The sequence below is a fragment of the Triturus cristatus genome, chromosome 4_1, assembly GCF_964204655.1.
Source record: "Triturus cristatus chromosome 4_1, aTriCri1.1, whole genome shotgun sequence".
Lineage (NCBI taxonomy): Eukaryota > Metazoa > Chordata > Amphibia > Caudata > Salamandridae > Triturus > Triturus cristatus.
In genome coordinates, this window is record NC_140585.1 from 1,220,666,635 (window position 1) to 1,220,680,593 (window position 13,959).

Consider the following 13,959-nt stretch of genomic DNA (forward strand, 5'->3'; position numbering starts at 1 on the left):
TCAAGGCAGCAATCGCGCTGTTATAAATTCACTTTCATTCATTCATTCTTTGGCACAGGTCTACTTGCCTATAAGTAGATCGAGGTTCACACATTGCTATATGGTACCCAGGCCATTTCCTGAAGCCAAACTGGGCAGGTGAAAGTATAGAGTAATCTCGTGCCCATTCTTCTAGTCTTCTAGCAAGACTTTACTCATCACTTTCACGGATTAATCTAAGAGTGATATAGGCCTGTAATATTTAGGGTCTGATTTGTTTCCTTTGTAAAAATAGGAACTATAATAGATGTACCCCATGTCGGCTGAATCTTTGTCTCCGCAGCCGTATTAAAAACCCTTGTTAAAATAGGCGCCCATAACTCAACATTATATTTAAAAACATCAACGGGAACCGCGTCCGGTCCTGGGGCTTTACCACCTTTGCTTTCTTTCGAGCCCACAACACTTCTTGTAACAAACTTTTTAGAGATGCAGGTGAATTTAACAATTGTTCCTCATTTTGAATGGTTACAGTTGGTGCCATGGCAGGGCTAAAAATACCAATAAAGTGAGCAACCCATGCGTCGCAAGCAACATGTGACAGTAATTCCGGAAAGGAATCATCCTTTAAAAAAGGGAATTAACAGTATCCCAAAAGAGTTTGCTGTCTCATGTGTCCGCTGCTTGGGACAGTTTCAACCATGCCTCATTTTGTAGTTTATTTTATCCCTACCTAATAGTACCTCCATGTTTAAATCTCAGGGATTTGATCAATAGCTTGTCCATAGGTTGTTTACAGAGAGCCAGTTTTCAAGTTCCTAATGACAGTGGTACAGGTATGGTCGAACCAGCCTTTACGTTTTGTTGGAGCAGATTTAATAGGGCGAGTCGAAGGGCATCGATTGTAACAACAATACCAGTATAGTTAAAAAGTATCTGATCTGGGGTAACCATGTCTTCCAAGCAACACATAATGAAATGATGGCCCTTAATACAGATATCTTGGAAAAACCAGGTCTGATCCACTCCATTCCACTTAATACGGGTCACGTTGGGTGTGAATGGGGAGATGTCAGTAACACAGCTAGGGACAGTAGCAGTAGGCCTGTCCCAAAAAAAAAAACTAACAAGATTACACAGTTATGGTCACTCATACCCGGACAAACAACCCTTGGTGGGTTGCACCACTTACATGCATTAGCTGAAATTAAAATGTGGACTATGACAGATGTGGAGTTTCACCCTACGAAGTTTGGAATATGGTTCCCACCACTATCTGGCCATTTTCTAGTAATTGTAGATCGAACTTAGTGATCATAGAATTTAGTAAGTTACCATATGAGGGAAATGTGAATAACTAAGCCCAGACTCGTCGGTCATCCTACATACACGTATAGCAGAATGGGGGCATGTGTGAGTGTTAAAATCGCTGACCCAATAATAGTATAAAACTGTTTGTAATGGACTGGTCATGGGTCTCCAAGCCTCCTTCGACGGCTAGGGCTAGCCTCCCCCGGGTATTATTGAAAACATTATAAAAGTTGACCAGAACCATTTCCTGACCTCCCCTAAATGTCAGCTATAGGATTAATGAATGGGGGGGCAATTGAAATTCTCCTCTTTAAAATTACAGGGAGTTTGTTTGATATTAAAACCATAACCCCCCCTTTGGCTCTCCCTGCTGCAGATGGCTCGGCCTCCAACCAGTGTGTCATGAAGCCATCAAAATAAACAGGCTCAGTACACCAAGTTTCTTGTATGCATAATATATCCAAGTCACCAATAAACTCCATCCATTCTAGAGTACCCTGTTTTTTAGCTAAACCCCCTATATTCCAAGTCGCAATTCTGTACCCACCAGCCATCCCTTGATCACTACTACTTGGTAGTGCTGAATTGGTTGGGGCAGTTACTCTGTGTGTAAGATCTACTACGCCCTTACAAGGAGACGATGGAGGGGGAGGTAAGATGACGGCAGTTCCACAAAAGCCCTTGATGGCCATGTGTATATTATCTTCCCGCCCTTCATGTGATGGAGGCACCTTATTTATAGGTTTCGATCGATTGAAATATGTCCCCATCTCATGTCAATCGATATCCTGAAGGTCACTCAATACCCAATATCTATTAGAAACCATCAGTGGCTGGGTTGGGGGGATATGGTCGAACAGGGTAGTTAACTAGTGGGCCTAATCTAATTGTGTTAGGTATAGAGGACTGAAGTTGCCTGTAAAATAAACCAAGAGGCTGAAGTGACATGTTATAATCCGATTGGGCATGACGTACCTCCCGCATAAGGACACCCTTGACACACCTAGGTTCCCCAAAATTAATTATAATACAATCTCCATCATGGTTTTTCTTCAGGGGGCCAATCCAGTGTACTCCTCTTACGAAAATAATTTGTTGGGCATCTCTTACCGGGAAGTACCAGTTCCTATTAAGCCAATAGATGACCTTGTTCTTTAAGGAGTCATAGGATTCTATTTGGCCCGGGCGTAATGAGGGGATGTTAACTATAGCTGCAACATAGGGGACACATTCTAGGGGTAAATTAATAGTGATCTTGGCATCTACAACATTGGTTTCTATTGTATTAGCAGTACTATCCTCTGCTAATAGCGTAGCTCGTTCGCTTTCACCATGTGCTGAATGCATGGTAACAGCATTAGTTAACCGGGGTTAGGCCTGTGTTTGAGATATAGGTACTGTGAGAAGTTGGCCTGATGTATGATGTCACTAGTTATAGTGTACACCTTATATCAGTCCAAATACCCTTATGGTGATTGGTTGTAAAGTCAACCTTATAGACCAGCTATCCTAGTGGTAGCATGGACAAGAGCAGTCTTAGGCTAAACTCTGAATGGCATGTGAAGCCAGCTGTGATACCATATATAATCCCTTGAATACCAAATGAAAGGACACCACAACAGATATATATATAAAATAAAGTGTATTTATTCTAAGCAAACCCTCAGCACTCTTTATGAGATTAGAGGTAAGTACAACACAGTCTTATTAATGCATACAGTAAGTCACACAGGTAAGTAATACAGTTAGGCCCTAGGGGCCACGCAAACCATATACTAAGTAAGTGGTATAAGAACCACTGTCACGGAAATAGAATAGGCCTAGGCCTAGGGAATCGCTGGGGCTACACTACACTAGCGTTAGTTAGGAAGTGGGAGGCCCACGGGATTCGTGTGCAGAGTGGAAACACTCACGCGTAATGCGTAAAAGTCAATAGCAATGTTACAGTTTAGAAATAGATAGATTTAGGACACTTCCGGAGTAGCTAGGAAGTTGAGACTTGAAAACTAGACACTAGGATAGTCACTATCCTGATGAGCACCGGAGTACCCAAGTTACCTAGCCCACAGGCTGCGGGTGCATAGGGGTGAAGATGCGTCGTTTTCGTCGTCGACTCCTATGGATGCCTGAAGAAAGATGCTGACAGGCAGTCAGTGAAGAGTGTCCGGTGGATCCCAAGGCTGGGATCAAGAAGAGAAGAAACCTGCAAGCAGAAGGGACAGAGTCAAGGTCACTAGCCAGTGACCACGTGGAACCAGGAAGGAACCAGGCGATGTCGTGAAGAGTTGCAGGTGAAGGTGAAGCTTGTCGCTGCAGCCAGGAGGACCAGGAAGCGTCGAGGACGACCAGGACCAGGAGGCGAGCTGTCCCACGAAGGCTCTTGCTGTCGGCGGCGTCGAAGTTGGACTAGGACTCACCAAGCCTTGGCAAGCGGAACCCACGAAGAACAAGGGACTTGCTTCTGGTGCAGACCAGGAAGGTCTGGGGTGCTTCTTCTTTGCAGAGAAGCGGGAGCCAGTCTGGAGGAGCCAAACCAGCGCAGAAGATTTCAGGGAGCGTCGTCACAAAGGCCACTAGCCAGCGGGCAAGCAACCGGACAGACGCGGCAAGCAGGAAAATGCTGAAGGGCCCCACGCAGGACTCGTGGAGTGTGGGGGGCTGATCTTCGGTGCAGATGGTGCTTGGGGTTGGGGCTTCTCAATCCCCGGTGCACAACTTCGAGGGTACCTCAGAAGCTGCGCTGTAAGTTACTAGCCACTTTTCCCAGGTAGCCGGTCCCACGTCGCTCGTCGCCTCCACGGATCTCAGCTCTGCTGCAGATGTGGATGAGGGTCGGAGAAGTCTGGAAGTCAAGGCTCTGGTCGGGCTCTGCAGTCGGTTCCTCGTAGAACGGTCACAAAGCAAAGGGTAGTCTCTTGATGGTGCCTGTTTGCACAGGGTAGCCACTCCTTGGCTACAAGGGAGATTCTTCAGTCTTCTTCTTTCGTCGAATGTCGAAGGTCCAGAGTTTCTGTTCAGTTTTGCAGGTTCAGGATAATCAAAAGTCTTGAGGCCCAACTCCCACTCTTATACTAATCTGGGGGGCTGGGATACCTGCTAGGTCACGCCTTATGGGTGGGACCTGGGAGGGGGTGGTTACACCCACTTCCCTTTGTCCAGTTTCGCGCCAGAGCTGGGGCTGGAGTGCCCCAGCGCCGGTTTGAACTGGACTATGCAAGGAACACCTTGTGTGCCCCAGGCATGTCTCATTCCTTTCAGCCCACCCTGCCCCAATACACTAAAGGCTGTCTGGGGAGGTGCTAGCACCTCCCCAAGCAGGAAACCTATTGTCCAGGCCTCCCTGGCTGGGATCACTCCCAGCTGCAGGAGGTCAGACTTGTGTCGTGGCAGCAGCATCCATTTTGTGATGCTGAGGCTTTGGTCAGAGGCTAACAGTTGAAGTATGATTTTAACATGTCTTTCCCTCTAGAAGGGGGGGATAATATTCTCATGTCCAGAAATGGCATGGGGGTATTATTCCCTAGTGTTAGACACCTTACACGACATGTTTTGATAAAGCCAAACCATAGTTACCATAACCGTCTAAGATTATAAGGCACTTTAAGAGTATATGGTAGGCTATATCATAGAACAGCTATAAGGACATGGTTCCGAAAGCTGCAGACAGGCTCAGCTCATGCTAGAGCACCATCTCACATGTTACCAAGCACTCTGCCTCCAAGATTGTTAAGGCCTGCCATAGGAGTGACTGATAGGTACACATGTGTCTATATGTAAGTTAGGTATATGAATACTACACCTAAGCAAGGGGTGATTACACGACCTTGCCCCAGCTGAGTGATCAGCCAGTTGTGTCAAAATGGAAGGCCAGGCCAGGGGTGGCATAATACATGCTGCAGCCCCTGGTAGGCCTAGGGTACACCTATGCCCTGGGTACCTAGGGTACACTGTACAGGGGCCAATAAGGTGATCCTATCCAAAGGGGTTATGCACCTAAAGTACATAGTATTAATTTAGAGAGAGAACAGCAGGGCTGTGGGTCTGATTAGCAGGCCCACAGCCACATCTAAGTCGAAAACCAGTAAAGCAAAAGCAAAAAGTGGGGGTGAACATAGAAAGCAGACCCTACTCTCCTACAGGTACCAGTTATCCCGTGTGATCCCTGGCGGTAGGTTCCGGTAAAGTGCCTGTATTCCCGGACTTAATTGTATTAGCACTTATACTTATTACATTACCCGTTAATGAGTTCAAAGTCAAAGTCAAAGCTTTATTTCGATAAAAAGTCATTATCATAAAAGCAGCTCAGTGTATAAAAAGTTACAGTTAAGAACAACAGTAATAAATTTAAAAAGATTTTATATCTCTGTTCCATCATTTAGGAAGGGCAATAGTTTCAAAAAATGTTTGTTCAGTTAAACTAGCCAACTAGTTGGTTAAATTTTAGAGGTTAAACAATTATGGCAGCATTTTCAGTTTAAGAAATTTTTTCTAACAAAGAATTAAACAGATTGTTTTAGCTTTTTGGCTCGGATAGCCCAAGCCCAGGATAGAAAGTTGGCTAGAGCGCAAGCATAGGGTACGCTACTGTCCGAAATAAGTATCCTGATTGCCACATCATGACTCCTAGTCCCCAGCTGACGGCATAGGTTTTTGAGCCAGACCCTCCTTGGAGTAGCATATTCGCCGCACACAAACATAAAATGTGCTAATGTTTCCGGTTTAACAAGACACGATGGGCATAGCTCAGACATTTCCATACAGGATTTCCATCTTTTAGTAAAGGTATTAAGTGGTAAGGTTCCCATTCTAAATCTAAAATACAAGGCCCTATCAAAGGGTTTTCCAATTGCATCCAGGTACAGTTCCCGCCTGGGGCAGTCTTTGAACCTCAGAAAGTCCTCTGTTAGCCTGCCCAGGGAGGTGCTAGAGTTTCTTTGAGAACAAATCCAGTCCCAATAAAGCTTTTTAAGTGTTTGCTTTGGGGGTGAAGTTCTACTTAGCCATGATTCAAGTTGACCCAACTTAATTAATAAGTTTTTCATGTCTTTTAGCCATTTGATTTTATACCAGCTTGGTGATGACATGATTTCCTTGAGGCCTCTGGCATATCCACTTAGTTCTTCTACCCGCCAAATACGGGCCCATAATAATAAAGGGCGAAATTTCGCGATTTCGCCAATCTGGGTACAGCCAAGGTCCATGAATAAAGGAAGTGTCGGGGTGCCTTGTGGAAGGGACATTATTTCTCTGCAGAATTTGTTCTCAGATCTCTGCAGAGCGTCAGTAGACGAAAAGCCCCAGAGTTCCGCCCCATAAAGGGCAGAGCTAACTCCTTTAGCTGTGTAAATCTCAAGGACTGTTCCTATAGGCCTTGTTGTACTGGAACGTTGCTCTCTTAATAGGGCACCTGTAATCCTTTTGTGGCTCAACAGCATTTTATCTAGGTGTGGCGTCCAGTCCATTTTATCCAAAAAGCGTATCCCAAGGTAATCAAAGACCTTTATCCTTTCCAGAAGCTCAGAGTTTAGGGTGGGGGAACGCACATGTTGTTTGGTGGATTGAGGACAAGGTACTTCGTTTTGTTAGTATTTATTACCAGACCTCGTTTGGTACAAAATGATTGGAAATTGTCCAAAAGTCTCTGGAGTTAGTTGTTAGCATTGTAGATGGTGCTAGTGTCCTATCAGACCTGTCGGGTCCATCCTCAGTTTGTCCCAGGGGCATGGTAGAGTAGCGTGTCTTAATCTGTTTAACTACAGTAGACAAAGTCTCTAACTTTTCTAATATTAGTGCTATCAGAACTTCTAGTCTAGTGGAAATCTCGGCCAGTAGTGAGGCCCATTGTGAGCCTCCCAGATCGATTGATATGCTCCCAGCCTCTGTGCCAATAGGGGTGGTTGTCTTAGGGGTGTTTGGTCTTCTAGGGCCTCCAGGCATAACAGGGTTTTTTTGCATTTCCTTTTCGGGGCAGGGGGGATTACAAAGAGTGGTGCTGGTACTAAGGGGTTGTGTTGCCTCATTAGTTACGGAAGCAGCTAAGCTGTCTGTGGCTCTAGGGCCAATGACTTCCCTAGTTGGGCTCTTATTAACTGGGGCTATGGCTGTGACATCCCTAGGAGACACAGTAATCTCACCAGCCCTCCCCCTATAGAGAGGCGTCGTTCAACGATATCTATCTCCTGAGAGATCATATTGACTGCCCTCACTAGAAAGGAATCAATGGTTGACCGGCCTCTGTCAGATACTATCGGGGCATTACCTGCCTTGAGTTTGCCCATGGCTACCTAAATACGGTAAACAGCCATTAGTACGCGGATGTTAGTTCGCGTACCATTACTTCGCAAGCGTTACAACGCATGCGATGTTACAACGCGTAGCCTTTACTACGCAAGTTGTAACATCGCATGCGTTGTAATGCTTGCGAAGCAAAGGCTATCAACATTGTTGTGTGGAAACGGATGCGCTTCCGTTTCCACACAACGATGTGCACAACTGACGCCTGGAGAAGAGGAACCACGGCTGAAGGAGAAGAGAAGAACCGTGGAGGCAGAGGTAAGAGGGGCTGCATAGTATTTAAGGGTAGGGGGAGGGTCGTGCAGGGAGAAGTCTTTATAGTTTTAGGGTTGTGTAGTTGTAGTTTATTCTGGTTTAGGGTAGTGTCGGGTGGTTGTGCAGGGTAGTGTTTGGGAATAGGGACTGGACTGGGGGTAGGGACAGGGTCGTGCTGGGGGTAGTGTTTCAGGGTTTAGTGTAGTGTTGTGGTGGTTGTGTAGTGTAGGGTAGTGTTTTAGGGTTTAGGGTAGTGTCGGGGGGTCGTGAAGTGTAGTGTTAGAGAGAAGGGTCCAGGCAGGGGGGGAGGGGGACGGTCGTGTAGGGTGTAGTGTATTAGGGTTTAGTGTAGTGGTGTTTAAGTAGTGTAAGGTAGTGTAGTGTAAGCATGATTTTAGTGCGATGTTTTTAATTAGCATAAGCCATAGTACATGTGCAACCATTTGCGTTATAAATGCATGCGCAGCTAAAACTTGCAAAGTCATGGTTTATGCGAAGTAAAAACATCGCACTAAAAGCATGCGAAGTAATGGTATGCGAAGTATCGACATACATTCCCTAAATACCAAGCACCTGTATCAAACTGTAAGGAAGATAGACGGTCCGGATACTGGAAAATAATAACCAAGAAAGTCCATGTAGAAAGACAAGAAATTTATTACACAGAGTGGATATGTCCCACATATACTAGTAGTGAAGCACAACTTAATTGCCACAGTCACTGTAATACCATAAGCCTGTACAAATCCTGCATACAGTATTTTCGGGGCAGACAAGGAAACAGTATCTTTCTGAAAATGGTCTCCAAAATATCAGAGCAGTGGCCTAGCCCGGTCTTATCTGGTCAATGACGGGCAAGGATGGGCCCGCCCTTGGCCCAGTCGCGGCCCGCGCAGCAGGGCTCCTATCTGGCAACAAGCACCTCCTGACGCGAAATCTATGGCGCGGCTGCGGCCTTTTTTCCCAGGCTGCCTGGTGGCTGAAGTCCACACCCAGCTGCTGAAAGGAAGGAGACCGTTCATTTGTTTTAGGTGCTACTTTTTCTTTGTGTTTAGGCACTAAATGAGAGTGTGTGCTAGTCTGCTGTCTCCCTCTTGTACTGTGTTTCTCCTGCCCTCCCTTCTTCCGTTGTTTGTGTCGCTTACCCCGATAATCCCACAACATTCTGTTATCCATGTTGCTTGCAAAAACCAGCCCACTATCCCTCCATTGTCCTTGTTGCTTGCTCCCAACCGCCCTCCATTCTTCTGATGTCTGTATTGCTTGCCCCCACCGCCTGCTCTCCTTCCACTGACCATGTTGCTTGCTCCTACCCACCCTCTCTCCTTCCACTGTCTGTGCTGCTGCGACCACCCAGTCTTGTTCCTTCCCTGTACATGTTGCTGCCACTACCCACTCTCCCCATTTCCAATGTCTGTGTTGACACCACCCGCCATAACCAACAGAAAAGTGCTGTGACGCAAATACCTCTGGCCGCGCCATACGCCCCGCCCCCCATGTTGTCCGTGTTGGACTCCATGTTGCCTTGCCCTCCACACTGACCTCCATGTTGCCTCCCACACTACAATAAAGAAGTACAGCCATATTGTAGCGCTCCCCCATCCTCCAATGTCAAAGCTGCCTCCCGCCTGCCCACAAAAAAAAAAAAAAAAAAAAAAAGAAGAGCTAGAACGCAGCCAGCACCACCAGCGGGCGAGACCCATTGTCCATGAGAAAGCCTCAACCCATTTGTATATAGGCTCTTTTGTCAACTCTACGAACGCTGCGTAAGGCAGCTGAGACCAAACTTGGCATGTTCTGGCGAGAAACTGCCCTACAGAAAACTTCACTAACAGAAAGCAATTTCTTTTTTGTGCACCGATTTAAGTTTTTTTCCCTTAGCGATGATTCCATTCATCATCCTCTCGATGCCCCCTGGTCGAGGGGAGCGCTTTTCACATTCCTGATAACGAGCTAACCATTAACTTTACTTTCCGTGATTGCTCGGGGGGGCAGACGGCAAATACCTCTGCAGCTGCATTACTTTCGCATTGTACTGAAAAATCCAGACACATTCTTTCACACTATTCTCATTAAAAAACAGGCCATCTTTGGGGGTTTTCCGTCCACACACTATTTGCAAAAATAGACGGAGAAGAATTTGCTCTAACAAAAAAATCGACACTACCATAGTATCTTAAGATTGCAATTACATCGTAAACCCACTCAACAATGCAAAGCAAACATTGAGGAAGAATAAAGAGGGAGACAAGTAAACAGTGAAAGTGGGGTTAGATATTGGCAAACATAGGATCGCACTTACCGGTTAAAAAGATGATTGACTACTTTGATTTTTGAATTAGCCTTAAAATCATCCGGCAAAAGCATGACCGGGATAGGAACTTGGCTCAGTTCATTAATCTGAAAAATACCAAAAGTAAATATTTATTATACAAGTATTAATACAAGGAGGGGAAAAAAATCACAGTGATGTTCCTTTCAATATCCTTATAAAATTTGCACAAGAAGCCTCTTGCTCTGTAAGAGTTTGGGGTTGCCTCTCTTTGTTATAATTCATCTTCAAGTGGTCTGAACTTCAACTGAGCACAAGCTCTCAATTGTATCCACCATCACATCATGGGGTTTCGTGTGTCCCCCCTCAAGTGGCCCCATACGCCTTTCCATAGTTAGTATTCTCTTTTGGGTTGTCACATTTTTCTGTGTCATAGGAGATTTGTTTTTAGGTTCTGGGCTTTAATTTGACAAGCAAAGGAGATTTGTTTTTAGGTTCTGGGCTTTAATTTGACAAGCAAATGAGTTCAGGCAGTGGCAGACTTGGGCTGCTTACATTGGACAATGTTGCAAAGTGCATTTTTGTGGGCCATACCTGCTGGTAATTTTGAACCCTAACACTCGTACACTACTATCCAGTGACCAGACGTTGTGCTCCGACCCCTAAAACATGTTGAAATTGGCTTAATACTGATTGGCACATTTACGTTTCATATGAAGCCATAATATAGGTTGGAGAAATACATCCATGGCATGGACAAATAATGTCACTTAATGACTGCATCCACCTTTTGTGCAATCCTCTACAGTGGCAGTAAAATATGGCTTGAAGCCTACCCTGTGTAGCCTGCCAGCAGCATCTTGAGGACTGTTGCAGAGACCTGTCAAAATCCCACTTTTGAAATGTAGGTAAAACTGGTTTTTAATATTAAATAAGTCACCCCTAAATGCACCATCCTGCAACAGTTAGGGTGCATAATATTTAAGAGTGGGGCATATGTGATATTAGAAATGTCATGTTCTCCCAATGACAAGGTCCCAAACGACATTGTCACTGGTTAGGACTAATAGACAAGAAAAGTAAAAAAAATAGATACTATACCTTTAACTTTTGACCTGCACCAGCTACAGGCATTTAAAGTCCTATTTTTAACGATAATCCAATAATGCACTAGGTACGCCAATTTATATTAAATATTTGTGAAATGTAACTTTCAGAAAGTTACATTTATACTGCCTGAACCTGCTGTAGGTTAGTTTGCATTAGCTCTCCAGCAACTGCCCAGCCTGTACTTGGTCTGAATTGGGTGGTAAAAATGCTCCCAAAGCAGAAAGAATGGCCTAACTCTTTATGGTGACTAGTCTAACCCCGGATTCCTCACCTTGCTAATACCCAGAGGAGCCAGACTGGGTCTGTAAAATTTTCTTTAGCAATTCCCTTGTGTGCATAGAGGTGGCACCGAAGGGCTCCGCATCGGATCCCTCCTACCCCGGATGTGATGTCGGAACCTCTTCATAGCTGTCACCTCTGTGCACTGAAGCCAGTTTCTTTCTGATATCTGTCCGGGCAATCTGACACAAAGCTTTAGTAACCAACATTGTGCCAATATGCAGATCGCCATGATGGAATCTTATTAACATGGACTAGAAGAGTCCACTCCACTGACCAGAGAGGTTGGAGGGTCGGTGAGGAATCTCCAGTTAGAGAATCCACCCAAAAAAGAGTTACTGAAGGTTAAGTAAAGGTTGTAACTTGTTTCTTTTTTTTTTTTCAAATTCTTTTTATTGTTTTTTTCCAACAGTACAACTGAACACCATTGAATATCATCATATAGGACAGCTTCAGGTACACCATATTACCAAATTGACCAGGCATAGTCCTCAATCTCACAGTAACTTTACATATGGTCACTTCTAGGATCCCTCTCAACCAAGTCGTCTACAATAGTCAATACCCATGCAAATAATAATTTCCTTCATGCATCTTACCCTCTCCCCATCTCTGCTTTTCCCTTTTCTCAGGGTGCCAAATCAGCCTCCATTTGGACCAGATCTTCTCAAACCTCTTGGGACACCCTCTCGCCTTATATACACTGGCATTTGCCTGCATAAACCAGTTCATGTTATTGACCCACTTAGTGAAGCCCAGTGTTGTTTCCGCTCCCCACAGTTGTACGATTTCCATTTTGGCCATTGCCAGGGGAGTGTTTCAAAATAATAAGTCATATCTGGATAGTGTGACATCTCCCCACTATCCCAGCAGTGTCAAGGACATTGTGAGTGTAATCGTATCCTCTACAAACTCCGATATGTAGTGTTCCACCCATTCCCAGAATGCTCATAATCAGGGGCAGATCCATAGCATATGAACCAAGGTCCCATACTCACCACACCCCGAGGCCCCTATTATCACTGGCTCGACCTATTTGGTATAGCCTGGTTCTACTGTAATGGGCCCTGTGTAAGATCTTGAGATGTACCTGGCGGAACTCTGCCTTTATCATGATCTCCCTTGGGTAACGACATGGCTCTGCCGAGTCTGCGTCCTTCAACGCTCCCAGGTCTACCTCCCACCTGTTTTTCTGTTGGTCTAGCGGGTGTTGACAGTTCATCACAATTGTTTGCTTTATGTGTGAAACTGTGCGGTGGCGTAGGGGCACCGCCAAGATGCAAAACTCCAGTGGAGTCTCCTCTGCTACATTCGCCAGTAAGTCTGTGTAATCGAGTGTGTCCTGTGGGCTTGGGACGGCATGACGCGCGCCGTAAACTGCCCTGCCTCTACGCTCCCTCCATTCCTCTCACGTGAAACTCCCAGATAACGATCCAAGGTTGCTAAAGCACGCACAGACACGGCCTCATCACATTTGCCAGCATCTATTCAGATGGTCAATTCTTGCCCCCACTTTGCACTGCGGAGCCCCTGCCCCCAGGCCAACTGCAATAGACATATTGCTATAGCACCAGATGCGTTCTACCTGCTGTGCGCTGCACCCAATGTTCCATACGCCACAACCCACACTTCACGCGTTTGAACATCTACTAACAAACGCCTCTCCCCGTAAACTAGTTACCCACTTATATACGACAATGCAGGATAAGGCACCACTGAGTACCCCAGCAGCCCACGCCGCCTGGATCTAGACATGAGTGCCCCCCCCCAATCACAGATGCGCAGTGGACATACTGCTGCGGTCAGACTGCAGAGCGGTCAACTAATTACAGGCTGCGTCTCATCATTTTAAATTCTTGCATAAGCTATCCAGCACCCCGCTGCAACTAACGCATATGGGGCTGGTGGATAAGCATGCGGATTGGTCGGCTTCGATCCACAAACCTCCTCCTCCATCTCGCCTGGAAGTGTCCGCGGGTGGCAGGATATTTGGTCCGAGGAGTATTCCATGATGTATCAGATAACGAGCCATCCGCTCCCACAGACACCGCTATCTGTACTTCTGGGTTATGTCAAAGATGTTCCCTCTGGAATCCGATGCCTCACAGCTATGCTTCTACTATTAGCCAAACGTCCAGTTGCTACACACTGGGGCTGGTGGGAAGTACATAAAGCCAACAACTGGCTGTATGACACAGCCTATTATCAAGAACCACTATCTACATACTGGGACCGGATGACAGAGATAGATCCCGCCCAAAAGATATCTGGGAGCTACTGCTAGCTTGCCACTGACAAAGAGAACCCTCCCTCCCCACCTGCGACAGGAAGCGACTTGCCCAATACAGACCCTCCCACTGAGCCAGGCAGTGTGCCAGGTGACCCGGATGGCCCCATCCCGGGCCCCTTGACTATCTGAAACCTCGAGGTGTGAGTGCAGCGCAACCTGTGGTAGCCGC

The 13,959-nt window shown here is 46.0% G+C and overlaps 1 protein-coding gene across 3 annotated transcripts in view; it reads right to left on the minus strand.

Annotated features, from left to right (window-relative positions):
- Nucleotides 1-13,959, minus strand: part of PIP4K2C (phosphatidylinositol-5-phosphate 4-kinase type 2 gamma) — a 310,827-nt gene that overhangs the window by 260,043 nt on the left and 36,825 nt on the right. For all 3 annotated transcript variants that reach the window (XM_085654599.1, XM_085654598.1, XM_085654597.1), the window contains exon 2: nucleotides 10,142-10,239. In XM_085654599.1, coding sequence (XP_085510725.1) covers nucleotides 10,142-10,239 — 98 coding nt within the window. The remainder of the gene's footprint in view (nucleotides 1-10,141; nucleotides 10,240-13,959) is intronic.